Below are 19,430 nucleotides of genomic sequence, written 5' to 3'. Positions count from 1 at the left end.
AATGTCTTTATGTGTAAACTGTGGATGTTTAAAGCATCACAAGGGATTCACATATATTCATTGAAGTGCTCAACTATTTTTAATTGATTCTAATGCTAAGGAAAAGGGGAAGAAAGCAGTTTTAAAACTATTTCCATTTTGCTCCTCAAATTCCTATTTGCATTAATGAATTATAAACATTCAGAGCTCAGCTTTGCTTAAGATGCAGAAAGCCACAAAAGAATAACAATAAGAGAAAACCCAATAATCTACAAGATTACAACTTTATTTGAATCCAGACAAAAGCTGAGGTTTCAAGACAGCAAAATATATTGAAATGCAAAGGGTGACAGCCCTTTTCCAGGAAAAACAGAACACATGAAGTATTATTCCTTTACCAAAGCATGTGAGAAAGAGGCAAACACCATAATAGCAGATTTCTTTCTTTCTGTCTTTTTTAGAAAAAGCTATAATAGTAAAATATTCTTAAAACTGAGTGTGGTTTTATGTGAGAGTTTAGAATCCCTGGGAATACCCAACACAAAGAATTCCTTTCACTGATTTTACAAGAGAAAGATGGAAAGCAGAACAGAAACCTGAGACAGACCCCCGAGTGTCTCACAAACATTGAAACCTCACCCAATCCTGACTCTTTTCTCATACAAAGGAAAACCGTTAAACCACTTGGGAAGAGGAAGAACACCTTCCACCTCCTGAAGCAAGACAACGGTCCTATGAAGGAGGTATAAATAAATAATCTGTCTCTAGAAAAGGAGCAGGGCACCCTCTCTCCACCGAAGGCAAAGTAAGCTGCAAAGGCAAGCTGTCATTGAACAAGAAGTAAAAGGCAAAGCCATGTGTTCCTGAGGGAGGGGTAAGAAATCCCTCTGGTCCCACTACAATCTTGTTACTCATCGCAAGCAACACTAATGTATTGCTTTGAAATGGCAAAGAAATTCTGTTGCCAATGGTCCCAGACAAAGGTACAGCAACACTCAGGAAAGAATAGGAGCAAAAGCTGTCTGACTCTAGAAGAGGGCACAAAAGTTGCTTGGACGCAGAATTCTGTATTAATAAAAAAAAAAAACTGACAATTGCTACCCTGGGGATGGGGCACAAGATTATCTCCTGCCCAAAACTTCCCCCAGATATAAGGTAAAGTTTCACTGCCAGGGGAGAAGGGCCCACCTTCAAAACCCAGACACACAGGACCTAAGACCAAGATTGGAACAAAAGAACAGAGAATCTTTTGTGTACCCACCATGAATCTTCCACTTAGTAACAGGTCACAGCACTCTACCATTGAGAGAAGGATAAGAGTGTGGAGAGAGATCTTTCAGTGAGGCAGACATGCAGGAAATATTGAAAACTGAGGGATGAACAGACATATTCCAGGTCCCACACTAAACACAAGGTAGCATCTGTCCACCAAGGGAAGGATCTGAAAGCTTTGTTTTCGTAAAGGTAACTACAACAAAAATAAAACCCAAACCTAGCCTAATTATTTGATTGATCAAATCCTCAACACTAATAAACTGACAATAAATTTGCTTTTCTTCAGACATTAATTTCAGTTATGTGAACCTCTAAAAGCAGAAGAAGAGGATGGAGGGATACTTTTCACCTCAACTCTAGTGATGGAGTTTCTGTGATGCCTCTAAGAGGACTTTGAACTGAGCTCTCTACAGTTGATTTTTTGTTTCCAGGATGAAACTCACATCTCAGAATGTCTCACCTCTGGCTCACAATTGAGAAAGATAAATACATTCTATAGGATAGTAGGCAGAATAGTATTGGCCGATTTGCACTATGTCTGCACTTCCAGAGCTTATTGGGGCAAAAGGCTCACAGTAATTTTGCGGACCAAAGGTAGACCACAGAGGATAGAATTCTGGCATAGAGATATCTTTGATATAGTGCAACAAGGTTGTCCAGCTGCATACAGGGACACAAACATAAGAGAATGGACATTCAGGGATGCAAAGTCACAAGCAAAAGCTTTATGGCCTTTGACCAAAGGCAATGAAATTAGAGAGATCCAGCAGAAGACTTCCAAAAACATTGGCAAGCACACACACACACACACACACACACACACACACACCCTCAAGAGCGTCCATTTTAAAAGATTTACCAGGTTCACTAAGAGGCTAATGTACAATGGGACTAGTTCAAATTAGATGATTTTTATCTCCTTACCTCTTTTTACCACTCTTACTTCTTCCAATCAATGTTGAGAGGTGAGAGGGCATCAGAAGCTAACTGGTAGGGACATACAGATATGCAGCCCAGAAAAGTAAAAAATAAAAATTATTAAAAAAAAAATAATAATCTAGCAAGCTGAGAGGGGTAGGAAAATAAATTCAGGACAGAGAAACAGAGAATGCAGCAAATATGCCCTGCTGTCAGAGGGAGCACAAGTGGGAAACAAGTAAGACTTGATGCTACAAATTTAAAATTCTGATTTGTATGTCTATATGGTAGACTATGCATTCTAATTACCAAATTGAGATTGCATTTCTGACTTAAAATGATTGACAGTTCTATTACCTAATGTAAACAGAAAGGATTGAGATTTGATCAAGTTTTGATCTGTATTAGGAAAGATTACTGAGGAAATTTTAAAGGTCAGTGGGAGACAAAAAATAAAGTTATGCTGTAGATATTTCAGAGTCACATTTTTCAACATACTGGTTATACAATGACTATTACCACTGCCTAAAATATTCTCATAATTGCTAGTGTCATGGGAATTTTCTCAGCATGTACTGTGGATATTGTCCAGTCTCACAGTTTCCGGTAGTATGTTTCCTACTTTGGTATCCCCAAAGTAAAGTCAGTCTAGATTGATTACATTGTATTGAAAAATTTGTATTAATTAACCTAAGCAATAGTATAATTATAGTTAATGTTCATAATAGTATTCCTATCAAATGAAGAATTTCTAAGTGACTTCTGAAGCAGCAAATAAGAATTTCATAATGCTAAGTATGATAAAGTGGGTTGAATGTATTTATTTTACTTTAATCCGAGCTGAAGACTGGTAATTTATTTAAGTGTGTAAAAAAATTACCTATTAGAATATTTATTAACGTAACAATTATATATACAATAATACAGTAGCCCTCACTTAACCATGGTTCCACCTTCCATGATTTTAGTTACACTTTGTCAACCATAGTCTGAAAATACTAAATGGAAAAATTCCAGAAGTAAAACAAGTTTTAAATTGCCTGCTATTCTGAATAACATTTTGAGAACTTGCACTGCCATGCCACTCAGCCCTGCCTAGCAGAGGAATCATGTCTTTATCCTGCATGTCTACACTCTATGTTACCTACGTGTTAATTCACTTATTGGCCACCCAGGTTGTAAGATGGACAGACCACAAGAAGAGTGAGTACAGTACAGTAAGATACTTAGAGAGACAGAGTGAGACTACATGCACATAACATTTATTACAGCATAGTGTTATCATTTTCTATTTTATTATCATTATCGCTGTGAGTCTCTTACTGTGTCCATTTATAACTTAAGCTTTATTGTAGATATGTGCGCATAGGCTAAAACGTGATATATATAAGATTCAATACTATCCATGGTTTCAGGTATCCACTGAGGGTTTTTGAACTTATCTACCTCTGATAAAGGGGACTACTGTAGCTCTGTGGGACTTTAGAGATTACCATGCATTCACACCTTCTCTCTTTTGACCTTCCAAGTAATCTAACATTTATAAGATAATATATTTATTTACAAAATTTCTAGATCTCTTTTGAGCTCACATCTGTAGTGCAGATGGGTATATTTTGTGTCTGTCAATACTTATGCATATGTACATATGCTTATTTTGGGTGGAAACAAAGGAAGGGATGTCTTCTCCTCCATGTTTACTAGAACCTTCTAGCCACCATGGTCAATTCCATCTTTCATCCCTTGATAGCTTTTATAACCCGGATTTTAATCTTCTCTTACGCATGTCTACTTTTCAGACAAAATTACATGTATTGGTTCAAATTATTTTTCAAAGATCTCATCTAGTTCTTGAGAAATAAAAAATATTATAAATATGTATTTACAAACTAAATGTAAAATAAACACTGTTTTCAATAATCAAATAAATCTCAGGTAAATTACATGAAGACATCTTATTCATAGTCACAAGAGTCAGTATGTGCAAGCAGTCTACATTCTTGATACTCAGTGTGATAACAATATTCATTGATCTCAACAGTTGTAAAAGCTGACAAATCTCTCCTTTAAAGTTTTAATTCGAATATATTGCATGGCTGACAAATGTATTCGTTATTTCCTTTAATAGTTGGTCAGAGTATATATCTCTTAGAGTCTTAAAGCTTTTCTTTAAGAGAAAGTTCAGAGTTAAAGGCAGAGAAACAAGATTGATATTTACCTAAAATCCAATAACAAAGTGTAAAGGCTTTTCTTAATTTAAAATGGTTTATAAGGCATTATCGCATTTTAAAGTTCGTAAGAACACTCTAAAATAATTCATTAGTGTTATCTCAGCATGTTTGCTTCATTACTATGGAACTCAATCTTTATGAGAAATTCTGACAAAGTAATACAATGCTGAAGATCACTGAAATCCAACGATAAGAGGTAATTTAAAAGTGTAGGAAATGATAATCCTACTTTAAGGTCAGGGTCATTAAGGTACAGATTACATCCTGTAATCTGTTGTGTGTGCCTTCCCTAGGGTTATTAAGAGTAGAGGCTAACCTATTTCTGGAGTTCTGAAGTGGTTCTTAAACTGGTGATTGTGTGTGTGTGTGTGTGTGTGTGTGTGTGCGCACGCGTGCATGTGTATGTCTGTGCGCGTCAGTAGTAGGATTTCTAATTAATAGAAAAATAAATCAGGGAATAATAATTGATGGGCTATACATTTCAACTCAAATTAGAGGGATAGCTGATTATAAAATCCACAAGGGAATTCTGAAGATGCTGGGGACAGGAATGAGGTAAAGAATAAGGCTTGACCCTTCAATTGCCAAATAAGCAATCACATGAATATCGCGCTATCCTTTGACAGCATGTAAAGAGATGAACTTTAAACACATCTTCTGGAGAATATGTTTGATAGGAAGAGACTGCTTCCCATTCTTTCTGGCAATTATTTTCTTCATAATGTCATAAAAGAGAAACCTACCTTGGATCATGTCAAACATATTCACTACTTTTCAACATTATAGCTCATAAAATAGTACCTTCATTTAAAGGAAGACCTCAGTTTTTCAGGTATTTACAGAAGTTATAAAACTAAAAAGTAATATATAATTCTTAACAGAATTAAAGGCAACTTCTCTTCTGAGATTATAAGGTGGAAAAGTGTACCTACTATGTATGTCAATCAAATAGAACACACCTTCATATGTAAAGTCACTACATCAGCATAGCAAGTGAGTAAGAACACAGACTCTGCTAGTTTCCTATAGTTGCTGTAACAAATTGCCACAAACTTGGTGGCTTAAAACAACATAAATTTACTCTTTGACAGTCATGAAGCTCAGTAGCTAGGAATTGGTTTCACTGGGCTAAAGTCTAGGTGCTGGCAGAGCTGGTCCCTTCTGGGGACTCTCGGGAAGAGTCCATGTCTTTGCCTCTTCCAGCTTCTGGAAGCCGCCCAATCTCTTGCTTCCATAGTCATAACTCCTACTTCCTCCTTTGTCCTTCTGGCCTCCCCCTTATACATTTCCTTGGGATTACATTTAGGGTACCTCCAGATGAGTCAAGAAAATTTTCTATCTCAAGAGCCTCAACACATTCATAGTTACAGCTAGGTGGGAGGAACAAGTTCTAGTGTTTTCTAGCACTGTAGAGGGTGAATATGGTTAATGCTGATTTGGTGTAACATTTTCGAAACAGTAAAAAGAGGATTCCGAATAGTTGCAACATAAAGAAATGATAAACGTTTGTGGTGATGAATATACTAATTTCCCTAATTTGATCATTACACATTGTATAATGTATTGAAATATGACTTTGTATCCTATAATATGTACAATCACTATATATCAACAAAGATTTTTTTTTAAAAAAGCAACATCTTCTTCCCACCCAAAATTCTTTTCACTTGCTGACACCTGCAAGACCCCTTTTCCATACAAGCTAACAAAGGTTCTGGGGAGGAGGACCTAGATATTATTTGGAAGGCATTGTTCAACATACCACATACTCCAAAATCAGATCACAGGAACTTGAATATCGGTATTGCTGAGACAATGTTCCCAGGTTCGCTCACACTTCTGCCCACCTTAGGAAAAGAGAAGCCAAGTGCCTCAGACACTACTGTTAATAAGATAAATATCCTTAGAAGACAGAGATTATGTCTCTCTCTGAAGCAAAAGGCGGGATTGCTTATAGGCTTAGGAGATGGAGAAAGTAACTTTTTCTGGAGCAATGAACAGGCATGCTTACTGTTAAAGAAAGAAAGGAAGAAAGAAACAAACAAACAAACAAAAAAACAGTTTTCCCTAAGCTCCAGATTTGTCTTCTGTACCAGGTGCCATGGGATGTGCAGCTGTCACCTTTGGGTTACCCTGTGGGGGTTAAAGATCAGGATTCTGAAACAAAATTATGGATACTCTGGCTATTGTTATTGATCTTAGTAATAAACTGCACTTTGTCTCAGAAGTTTCATGTCTTCTACCAGTATCTATGAAAGTGTAGCAGGCTAACGTTTTAGCTTGCAAACATAATAAAATCTCAGCACTCTCACAGTTCTTGACAAGTGGTATCACTTACTAGCTATGTGACTTTGATTAAAAACTTCATTTGCCTGAGTCTCAATTTCCAATCTATAAAATGGAGCTAATAATAGTGCTGACCTCAGGGAGTTGTTGAGTGGATCGAATGGGACAATGAACATAAGGTGAGCAATCTTGATACACAGTAAGTACTCATTAAATGTTCGCTATTATCACTGTCATTGACTTTATTATCACAAAATAAGGTGATATAGTTTAAAATTAAAAAGACACATCTAGAGGACAGAATGAGTTTGCTAAACTTGCATTTAATTATAACAGAGGTCAATTTTGTACTCTTGGGCTCATATTTTATTGAAAATTCTAAAAATTACTGTTGGGGCCTATAATCCCAGCACTTTGCGAGGCTGAGGCAGTTGTACCACTTGAGCCCAGGAGTTTGCAACCAGCTAGGGCAACATAGTGAAAAGCTGTTACTACAAAAAATACAAAAACAACAATCCAAAAATTAGCTGAGCATGGCGGCACACACCTGCAGTCCTAGCCACTTGAGAGGTTGGAGAGGGAAGATCGCTTGAGTGTAGGAGGCGGAGGTTGCAGTGAGTCGTGATCACGCCACTGCACTCCAGCCTGGGTGACAGAATAAGATTTTGTTTCAAAAAAAAAAAAAGAAGGAGTCACAGTTGGGAAGAACTGTACTTATATAAATCTTAACGTTTGCACTGTTTTAGTTGCAGCATGACTTATGACTTGAAGTAGATGAATTGAATCTTATTTCATCAATGCCACAATGAAAGAAGTGGCAAAATTATCACCCTTTTCAACCCACGTTATCCTTATATGTCTATTTTGAAAAAAAGCTTGGTAAAAAAAGCCTCTGTGTTATTTAGAACAGTGATTTCAAGTACCCAGTTTATTTATGGGATCTATGGAAACTAGAGTTTTTCTGTTAAAGTAGTAAGCATTAATAACTTTGAAATCCAGGTAAAAATCCTTTGAATTCTTTTTAATACTTTAAAAATATGAAATTATATGAAAGGTTACTTTAACATTTCTTCTATTTAAATATCTGTATTTGAGTAGAATTAATGTATACAGTTTTGAAACAAGTACTGCACCAGTGGAATACATGTAACAATAAGTGGAATAGTAAATTATCATTTTTATATTTTTTCCTTTCTGCTGAAATTATAATTCATATTATAATAAAGAATGAATCTTGGAAAACCCAAGACAATAAAAATGAATTCAATCTTATAAAGAGCATCTATCTTGTTCTGTTAGAGAAAGTAACAATTATACCTGGCAAGAATGGCTGATTTAAATTCTCTAACCATTTAATCTAATTTTGCCTCCTGTTGATACTCCTTTTATTTTCTAGCACGGTACTCTACTTTAGTTTCTTTATAGCACTTATCATTATCTTATTCATTTATGTGTTTACTTGCTTATTATCTGCTTTCCACTGTTGGTTATAAGCTAAATATGAAGCTTTATCCTCTTTACTGAAGCATTCCTATCACCCAGAACAGCACCTGGCCCAGATATGACATTTGTTTTTTATTTATTGACAAATAATACTTATTTTTTTAAAAGGATTAGTATGAATTTTATAAAAATTTTGGCAAAAATTCTAGGAGGATAAAAAATGCACATTAGTAAATATCTTGTCCTTAAAGAAGTTTATATTTAATAAATCAGTAATGCGTTTTCATTTAGCAGATGAAATGAGATGCATGTAAATATAGTAAATGGACAATTTCCATTCCTTTCTCATATATTTAATTGCTGTTTTCTCCCATGAGATTCTTCAAGCCAAGCCAACAGGATAGGCAACATTTAGGGGGTTTTCAATAAATCTCTAGGAGTTAAAAAAAAAAAAAAAAAAAAAAAAAAAAAAAAAAAAAAAAAACAAAGAAGGAATGAAGATGGATTTTTTTTAGAAATGCTCTTGTTTTTATTTCTTAATAGGGAGGATGAGGATCTAAGCTTACACAAAAGATGTCCAAGATATTTATGTTTATTTTCAAAGAGCAAACTTATTATACCCTTGTACTTCAAAATACACAAATGTATCAATGACTCAGAATTTCTATCAAGCTTCCAAATCATTTGTCAAACAAACATTGCCTGCCTCTCAGTCTTCAGGCTGAATGGTAGACACTCTACCTAAATCACTGAATACACACAGAATTTCATATTTCTGATTCCAAGAATAACAAGCTGTCATTTGCCAAATCTAAGTGTCTGTTAAGACACATTAATCACATGTTGTAATGTCTATCATTATTCTCTTTAATGGAAAGAAAACAAGATAAACTAATAGAAAGATATTAAGCTATTCCTTATGTAGAAATATGAAAATGTTAAATATATTTCAGGTGTGAAAATTTGACAAATGTTCTCATAATCTTCATACTGCCAGAGCAGCACTGGACAGATGTGCCTGCCGGTCATTGCAGCCATTAGAGTTTATCTCTGTTGTTGTGGGTGGAATGCAAAGAACCACCAATGTCCTTGATATCACTCTCAAAGTTAGGATATTAGCACGAACATCCAGTCATAGCGCAGGAACTGACATAATTTAAAAGGAAACCAAAAACTCTCTATATTATATTTTTATCCTTTTTGAAAGTGTCTGGGACAGCTGGGTGCAGTGACTCACGCATGCAATCCCCGCACTCTGGGAGGCCAAGGCAGGCAGATCACCTGAGGTCAGGAGTTTGAGACCATGCTGGCCAAACATAGTGAAACACTGTCTCTACTAAAATCATAAAAATTAGCTGGGCGTGGTGGTGCACACCTGTAATCCTCCTAGCTACTTGAGGAGGCTGAGGCAGGAGAATCCTTTGAACTCTGGAGGCAGAGGTTGAAGTAAGTCTAGGTCACACCACTGCACTCCAGCCTGGGTGACAGAATGAGACTCCATAAATAATAATAAAAATAATAATAATAAAAGAAAGTATCTTGGTCAAAAACAAAACAATGTAAATGTTATCTACAGAAGGTACAAGTTTCACCATTCACTGTAACTGTCAGGACTTGATCATCTGCTATCACATTACAGAGAAAAATAGGCAGATAGCCTCTGTCACATCCAATTTAAAGTGAAAATATTAACTTTAATTAAATACTCCTTCAGAATTTTAAATTACGGAGGATTTACATTGGCTGAATCAGTAAATTATAAGAAAGACAAAACAGGGATATTTCTATTTTAGCATAGAAAGTACACATTTTATCAGGTTTGATTTAAAGTCAAGGTGTGTTGAATGAGGGCTATTCTTACACTCTCATTCCCTCAAAGATTGGAGAGACCATCATTCTCTCCAATCCATCCGTGTTGTAAATAATTTTGGTTCATCTCTCTCCTTTTATTTTCTCATCTTTTCTCATCTCAATGAATCTATGATTCATGCTGCACCAAACAACTCTTTTGATCCTTCTAAAATATCACTTTGCTCACACTGTTCTTTGACTCAAAAGCATTTCCTTTCATTCCTTTGGGATTTTCTCCAAACACCTTCACTTACATTCAAGGCCCTTTATTTTAGCCCCTTTCACTTTCCACTCTCTTCTTCCAAAGGAAGAAAGGAAACCTCCAGTAGCTTTCCATTTATGTTCCCCACATCCTCTTTCTAGAGACTGTGCTTTTCTTTTTCTTTCTTATGGAATTTCTGGTTCAGAAACGTCCTCCTCTCCCCCTTGCATGATTCTCCATTAAATCTAGCCCAAATACCATTGCCTGCACAAAGAGTTCTCAGAGTATGCCCACATAAAGATACCTCTTGCTGGCCGGGCGCGGTGGCTCAAGCCTGTAATCCCAGCACTTTGGGAGGCCGAGGCGGGTGGATCACGAGGTCGAGAGATCGAGACCATCCCGGTCAACATAGTGAAACCCCGTCTCTACTAAAAATACAAAAAATTAGCTGGGCATGGTGGCGCGTGCCTGTAATCCCAGATACTCAGGAGGCTGAGGCGGGAGAATTGCCCGAACCCAGGAGGCGGAGGTTGCGGTGAGCCGAGATCGCGCCATTGCACTCCAGCCTGGGTAACAAGAGCGAAACTCCGTCTCAAAAAAAAAAAAAAAAAAAAGATACCTCTTGCTGCCAGGTGTGGTGGCTCATGCCTGTAATCCCAGCACTTTGAGAGGCCAAGGCAGGCGGATCACCTGAGGTCAGGAGTTCAAGACCACCCTGACCAACATGGAGAAACCCCATCTCTACTAAAAATACAAATATTAGCTGGGCGTGGTGGCACATGCCTGTAATCCCAACTACTTGGGAAGCTAAGGAGTGAGAGTTGCTTGAATGGAGGATGAGGTTGCGGTAAGCTGAGATCGCGCCATTGCACTCCAGCCTGGGCAACAAGAGTGAAACTCCATCTCAAAAAAAAAAAAAAAAAAAAAATATATATATATATATATATATATATATATATATATATATATATATCTTGCTTTCTGTGAATACTCATTACATGGGCATTTTCTATTAGTCATATATTTATTGAAGACAGCTTTGAACTTACTAATTACATACTGCAATGCCTTCAAACTTTTTGTGTGCTTATATCATCTCCAAAGGTAGATTATGAAATCCTTCAAGGCAGAAGTCATTCTCTAAAATTTCTTTTATCTCCTGCGATAACTACCATGGTGTCCTTCACACAATAGCACACAATTAGTGTTTCTCAAATCATGTATTTCTAAAATATTCTAGAAGTAAGCAGACTTTACAGATGAGGAAACAGGTCCAGAATCATTAGTTCACATACCTAAAGATGACTGGCAGCCAGTGAAGATCTGGTTTGCTTTATTATTTACAACCCTTTCTACTTTTAACAAAGTTAATGTTGTTTTGTTACTAGATTAGTTGTTCCTAAGCCAAATAATTTATTAAATACACTGATTTCAATAAAATACATGTATATCTGTTTGTATGTATATAAATTCATATATGTTCCTATAAATAAAAGTATAAATGTTTTAAGTTTCTCTGGAGATTCTGATATTTCAAGGACAACTCTAGAAAACATCATTTCAGTGATTCGTAAAATAAAAAATAAAATGCAAGAATTGTGATGACAATGTGAATATTGATTTTTTTCATGCATTTTGAGTGACATGATCAATATTCTAAGGAAAACCAATGATTACAAAAGTCTCTGAAATCCTATTAAATCGTGTGTTCTACCATACAGCACTGTAAATATCTCAGTGTAAATTGACATTTCCCAGAAGATGGGTAATAGTTCAATTATAATTTCAATAATCTTTAGAATATAGTAGACAGCAGCAAGTTCCATTTTATAATGAAGGCTTTCATATACCAGGATATGAAAAACAGACAAATAATTTTACTGAAGAAATAATATTAACAAATATTTTTGAACCAACAAGAAGAACCTACCTGAGTTCTGGTTAAAGCTAGCCTGACACACATTGGATTTATCATTTTAAAGTGCTTTATCTCTGGGTAGTTTGATGTTAACGTCACAATGTCACTTACCATCTTTCAGGATGGTTTCTCGCTCTGTGCCATCTATCTTCTGCCGGCCAATTAGGAAACTGGTGGTGTCAGCAAAGTAGATATAATTGGTTTCTGCGTGAAAATCTAAAGCACGAGGGTTTACCAGATTTTCTATGGGGATCATGTATTCATCAGCTATCTTGGTATTCAAGTCCATTCCTCTAACAATTCCTGGGCGTCCTTTTCCATAAAAGAGGAACAACTCATTCTTTGGTCCTGCAGAGCAAAGATTACAAACATAAACAACCGATGCTGCTTAATCTTCTTTATACTGCATAATGCCACCGTTTAATTAACTGGCACAATTAGTGGTTTTTCAATTCAATGCTAAAAATTAAACTCTAAAATGTGCCAAATGTATCTTGATGCAAGAAGGCCAGCTAATTGCATTACTTTAATTAAAACAGAAATTACTTCCATGAATGGGTTATATGTAGTTAATTATCCTTTTGTCCGTAACTATCCAGATAGCAAAAACATGACAGATCATTAGATAACTTGTAAAATGGGCATTTATAAAAACATCCGGCACATTTAATTTTATAGTGTATTACAATCTATCTAGCATTTTCTGTGGATACTAACTGTACCATTCATTATATTTGACAATGCTAAAAACGTCAGAACATTTGAGACACACCAACTCCAAGTCTGCGTCTGTAAACTGTCAGAGGCAAACAAAGAATCACGTAGTATTATTAACTTGCATGTGAATATATTACAGTTGCCTAAACATGTGACTTATTCTTTTTAGAAATAAAATTAAACACCAGTTATGGCAACCCTTTATCTTCAAATTTTAATGAATGTTAGAGACTAATGCTGTCTGACAGTAACTCTCATGTACAATACAGGCCTTATCGAAACAAAACAAAACCAAAAACCCCAAACAAAAAACTGTCTCCTGAGTTTAAAATGTCAGCATCAAGGTAGCTCTATCTATAGAATGAATTTCCTTTTTTGGACTTGTATATAAAAATATATATATATATAAGAATCTCTAATTATTGGGACATCTTATGCTTGGTTTACTGTATATAATTTTAAAGAAAATAATTTTTATGTATAAGGGAAAACATACTGAGCTTTATTAATAAAACTGAAAATACAAAAGACTCAGTTGTATTTGGATAACCACGCAATAATTGATAGTCATAATAAAGTAAAATAATATATTATTAAAATTTGGAAAATAATAAAAAAGCAATTATTTATAAACTTAACAATACGAAGTATTACATTTTTTTAATTATTGTAATTGAATATTAAATATATAAAAAAGAATATTGATAACTTTTTAAAAAATTTTACTTCAAGTTACAGGATATATGTGCAGAGTGTGCAGGTTTGTTATACAGAGAGTGTACATGTGCCATAGTGGTCTGCTGCACCTGTCAACCTGTCATCTAGGTTTTAAGCCCCGTATGCATTAGGTACTTGTCTTAATGCTCTCCTTCCCCTTGCACCTCACCCCCAGACAGGCCCCAGTGTGTGTTGTTTCCTTCCTGTGTTCATGTGTTCTCATTGTTCAACTTCCACTTATGAGTGAGAACATGCACTGTTTGGTTACACCTTACACCTTATATAAAAATTGACTCAAGATGGATTAAAGACTTAAATGCAAAACTGAAATTATAAAAACCTTAGAAGAAAACCTAGACAATACCATTCAAGACATAGGCATGGGCACAGACTTCATGACTAAAACACCAACAGCAATTTCAACAAACGCCAAAGTTGACAAATGGGATCTAATTAAACTAAGGCACTTCAGCACAGCAAAAGAAACTGGCATCAGAGTGAATAGACCACCTAGAGAACGGAAGAAAATTTCTGCAATCTACCCATCTGACAAAGGTCCAATATCCAGAATCTACAAGGAACTTAAACACATTTATTAGAAAAAAAAAAACAACAACCCCATCAAAAAGTAGGCAAAGAATATAAACAGACACTTCTTGAAAGAAGACATTTATGTGGCCAACAAACATTTAAAAAAGCTCAGCATCACTAATCATTAGAGACATGCAAATCAAAACCTCAGTGAGATACCATCTCACACCAGTCAAAATGGCAGTTATTAAAAAGTCAGGAAACAGGAAACAATAGACGCTGGCAAGTTTTTGGAGAAATAGAAACATTTTTACACTGTTGGTGGGAGTGTAAATTAGTCCAACCATTGTGGAAGACATTTGTTCTACAAGTGTGGTGGTTCCTCAAGGATCTAGAACCAGAAATACCCTTTGACCCAGCAATCCCATTACTGGGTATATACCCAAAGCAATATAAGTCATTCTACTATAAAGACACTTAAACACACATATGTTTATTGCAGCACTCTTTACAATAGCAAAGACATGGAACCAACCAAAATGCTCATCAATGATAGACTGAATAAAGAAAATGTGCTACATATATGCAATGGAATAGTATGCAGCCATTAAAGGAATGACATCCTGTAATTCCGGCACTTTGAGTATGTACTCAAAAGATTATAAAATATACATGTGCATTTGTCTTTATAAACCCCCACATGCATTAGGGGCTTTATGATTTATAAAGACACATGCACATGTATGTTTCTTGCACCACTGTTCACAGTAGCAAAGACTTGGAACCAATCCAAATGCCCATCAATGATAGACTAAAGAAAACGTGACACATATACACCATGGAATACTATGCAGCCATAAAAAAGAATGAGATCATGTCCTTTACAGAGACATGGATGAAGCTGGAAGCCATCATTCTCAGCAAACTAAGACAGGAACTGATATCATATTTTAATATATAAAGAATAAAAATAAAACAACTCCCAGGTACCTAGCACAAATCTGAATGTTTCCATTACACTTGGAAGACATGAATGTGCCCCAAACCCATTCTTCAACTCAGAAAGAGCCAATATCCTGATTGTTTTGCTTATTATATATTTTTAAAAGACTTTTAGCATATATGTAGTGTGTTTCCCAGAAGCAGATTGTTTAATTCTGCATGTTTGAATTGCATATGTTAATTTGTGATTAATTTGATTCTTATTATATCTTTGATATTCATCCATTCTTCTTTTAGTCATATTTCTTTCATTTTTATTTCTGTATAGCATTCTTTTGTATGACTATCTCATTTAAAGTATGTATGTAGTTTTTCAATGTATATTTACTTATATCAAAGTAGGCATGCAATTTTGTATTCTGTTCTTATTGACTAATCTTAGAATCAAGATTATTATCTATATTAAACCATTATTTTAAGCATTGTTTCTGTTTGATATATAATAATTTACCAAAATTATTGGAATTACTCTGTAATTTCCAAATGGTTTTCTGTTTTCATCATTAGAATAATACTGAGATAAGCATATTTTTTTTTCAGTTTAGCATTTCACACATTCTTAGATGAAATTACAGAATAAAATGCATTAGCATCCTTATCTTCATTGCCCTCATAGCCCCTCAGTGTCTACCTGATGTCAAGGACATTTTATTTTAAAATAGCACTTCATTTGATTTTAAAGTATATTGATCTATTTGAAAATCATTAACATTTCTAAGTATTTTCTGTCAATATTGGATACATATATACTTTTACATTTTTCAAAAATTGGGATCTTATATATAAATTCATTTTACTGTAATGACTTTTTGTCAAGTCACTAAAAAGTCTTCAAACATTCCTTTTAATGGCAGCATAATATTCCCTACTAGATAAGCAACGTAATGTAGTCAGCTGCTTACCTATGGTTGGATATCTATATTGTTTATTAGTTGCTGTTATTATAAATACATTTATTTTCCTCAATCAAAACCTGGATAACTTGTCAAATGATATTATCAGTTTCATGATCATCATATTTTTTATCAATTATAATATCAATTTCTAATTCTATTAGCAATGCACAGGAATGCTGGTTTAACAGTGCCCATTTTGCTAAGATCTGGGTTCACTGCAACCTCTGCCTCCTGGGCTCAAGCTACCCTCCTACTTCAGCCTCCCAAGTAGCTGGGACTACAGGAGTGTGCCACCATGCTTGTCTAATTTTTGTAGATTTTGTTGAGACTAGGTTTTGTGATTTTGCTCAGGCTTTAAACTCCTGGGCTCAAGTTATCCACCTGCTTCAGCCTCCCAAAGTGCTGAAATTACAGGCCTGAGCCACCACACCCACCCAAGTTTTTGCTTTTAATGGATGTCTTAATTGGTAATTGGTAAACGTAGTACTTCGTTGATTTAATAGGTATGAGTGTTTGTGCATGTATGTAGGTATGTATGTATTCAATAAGAATGGTAATGATTTTCCCATTATTTTCTTTAATCATTTCCTAGGTATTTTTTAATGCCTCCTAAAGTTCCTTCTAGTGTGTCTTCTTGCACTATAGACAATTGTATACTAAAAATTACGTTTCACAGATACTCATATAGCCAAGAGTAGTGGATTTCATTTAACTACCTAAAATCAGATATGGTAGCTCAAGTTTAGAATATGGAAGTGAGGCAAAGGTCCCCTTTTTGTCACTTCTGCAAACAGAGACACTGAATTTTTCCACAGCAGTCTTTTTCCATTCCATATCAAGAGGCGAGGAACAGGTTGTCTCGCCCCTCCTCCTCTTATTTATTTAATGTAATTAATTTATTTACTTCCGCCAGTTAGGGACTATCAGATGTGACTTAACTCTGTATCTGATAGTTGTGATGTAAGCTTTCTAATCCCTAGATCTCAGCTAAATGGTATGTTTTTGAAGTTAACATTTTCATTTGTGGCTTCCTGATGCCCTAGCTTCTGAGTATGGTAGATGTTCCAGCTCGCAGCCAGGTTAGTTTAATGGTGTTTGGGGGAATGTTTCAAAGACTCAGTCTAGAAGCTAATGGTCCAGGATTTTTAAAGGTTTTGTAGACACCTATTTGCATTAAATCCCTTTCTGCTTCAAATAGCTGGAATGACTTCTGATGGGTATTACTGTGCCCCAGTGATATACTACATTAGGGGTGATTGAACAATATGCAATTCTGATCTTACATTTTTCCTCCAATGTGTGTATGTATGTATGTATGCATATGTGTGTGTGTGTGTGTGTGTGTGTGTGTGTGTGTGTGTGTGATCATATTTCCCAAGTGGCATTCAGACCGACTTTTAAAATGCTACATACACACAATACATACAGACACATGCACACCCACACTAAACTTTTTTTATCGTGAGGCTTCAAACTTAGTACCCTCAATTATCCAGAAGGCCTAGGAACATGAGACCTGTTATCTTCACATTCGCAGCATTTAAGACAAAATCAGAAATATAAATTAAAAATGTAAACAAAGTACAAAAATGCATGCATTTTAACAGAGTTTAGCCTCTTAGGGAAATTCTTCATTTTTAAACTATATATTCTACTAGTAACTCTCACCATTTAGACGAAAAATTCTAACTCTAACCATTTAGACTTAAAATTCTAACACATTTAGCAATCTAATTTCACAGTCCTCAGTAAGCACATAACTAGAGAGAAGAAGAGATGGCAGGATTGTGATGAGAGAGGACTGAAAGAAATAAAAAGTTGTCATTTTGACAAAGGTAAAGACAAACTGGACACTGTAAAAAGCAGTCATCATAAAATTAAAAATAATGGTGTTTGGGGAAAATTTAAAGACCAACAGTCCCCACTAGGACCATTTTAACCAGAGCCATTCTACTATACCTGATTATCAAGACCCCAGGAAAAGACCTTAACTAATTATTGGCAAAATATTAAGTTATGAAAGTCATTTTTAAAATTCTTATTACCATATTTAAATTAAAACAAGTTATGCTGGCTTATTTTAAAAATAAAACAATGATATATATATATAAGAGATTAGAAAATTTTTGATAACATTATTAAATGTTTGATATTTAATTAGCATCGCTTCAGTTACTTGAAAATTAAGTCATGAAGTGAATTCAGTCCCCAGTGATCCTGGATAAAGTGAAGCCTCACTATACATGGATTTCTGTTGAACCAAGCAACACACCTATTATGAGGAGTAGCATATTGGTTCAGATAAGAGGAAATCTAATCAACTAATCATTCCAGCTCATTAGCTCAAAAACATTCTTTAGGGAATTAAGGAAAGCATCTTCCTAGAAATCTTCCTCAACATATATTTCCCTAAAATCAATAAATTTAGTGACTCTACAGCCTGGTTAGTTTCTCATTCATATCATCATGAAAGAAAAATACTTATTTTGAGAAAAATGGACTGTGTATATTTGTAGGCAAACTTCACCTGATGAAGTCTCATGTTATGACTGATGTTGTTGCTGCTAATTAATACTTAAAATCCTATTCTGAAGTGGTAGCTGCTGGCAAAATGTTTGATTTTAACAACATACTTTTGCATGACCTGCCATCACTTCCCAAGTTGAAGCCAGTCCTGCAGCGACAGGTCCGAGTTTTGTAACTGCTGCTGAGTAGACAGATGTGTGAACAGCCCCCTGGCATTCCGTATGGATCCACTTCACATGCATGGCTTCTGACTACAACAAATAAAATACAGCATGTGTGAAATTCAAGTTCAAAGGCAAGATAACTATGTTCATCATTATGTCAAAAGTTTTTATAGCGTAAAAAAGGAATCTTAACAAAACTTTGTATACTCAACTATTGAGCACCATAATTGAATACAAGAGGTTAAACCCCATAGAAGAAGATAGGGATTTGACAAAATCCTCCTAAGTAAGCATTAAAAAAAAACAATTCCAAGAAATACAATCTGTTTATACTAATTTAAATATTTCACAGGTGAGCAGAATAAAGGTAACATGACTTTTTTGGTACATGCTTTCCGTCCTTTTTTAAAATACCAATTTCTAAAATGAATATAAAGATCCATAAAAATAATCCCAGGTTAGGTAGTTAAGCAGAGAAAGGATTTCCTTTGAAACAGTTCATCATATGGGCACCTAAACCAGAAGAAATGTGATTGCGTGATTATGTATACTCTGTTGAGCAGTGCTGAGGCAAAATATTTTAAAAATTTTTAAGTCTGTTGTCATTTTGACACTCCTACCACAAAATAAAATGGGTGTGTGGTGTGTGTGTGTGTAGTTGTCAAATGGTGGAGGCTGAGTATATACAGAAATTGAGGAGTAGAAGAATGGTTCATGAGCATAAGAACCTAAGAACCAGTAAACAAGAAAAGTAAGAAAAGTAATAAATGGAGA

The 19,430-nt window shown here is 35.1% G+C and overlaps 1 protein-coding gene across 4 annotated transcripts in view; it reads right to left on the bottom strand.

Moving 5' to 3' along the window:
* Positions 1-19,430, bottom strand: part of LRP1B (LDL receptor related protein 1B) — a 1,884,038-nt gene that overhangs the window by 792,865 nt on the left and 1,071,743 nt on the right. For all 4 annotated transcript variants that reach the window (XM_003921997.4, XM_074399735.1, XM_074399736.1 and 1 more), the window contains exons 10-11: positions 18,600-18,743; positions 12,215-12,451 (exon numbers count right to left, since the gene is read on the bottom strand). In XM_003921997.4, coding sequence (XP_003922046.1) covers positions 12,215-12,451; positions 18,600-18,743 — 381 coding nt within the window. The remainder of the gene's footprint in view (positions 1-12,214; positions 12,452-18,599; positions 18,744-19,430) is intronic.

This window comes from Saimiri boliviensis, chromosome 5 (genome assembly GCF_048565385.1).
Source record: "Saimiri boliviensis isolate mSaiBol1 chromosome 5, mSaiBol1.pri, whole genome shotgun sequence".
Classification (NCBI taxonomy): Eukaryota; Metazoa; Chordata; class Mammalia; order Primates; family Cebidae; genus Saimiri; species Saimiri boliviensis.
This window is presented reverse-complemented; position numbering and strand designations above follow the sequence as displayed.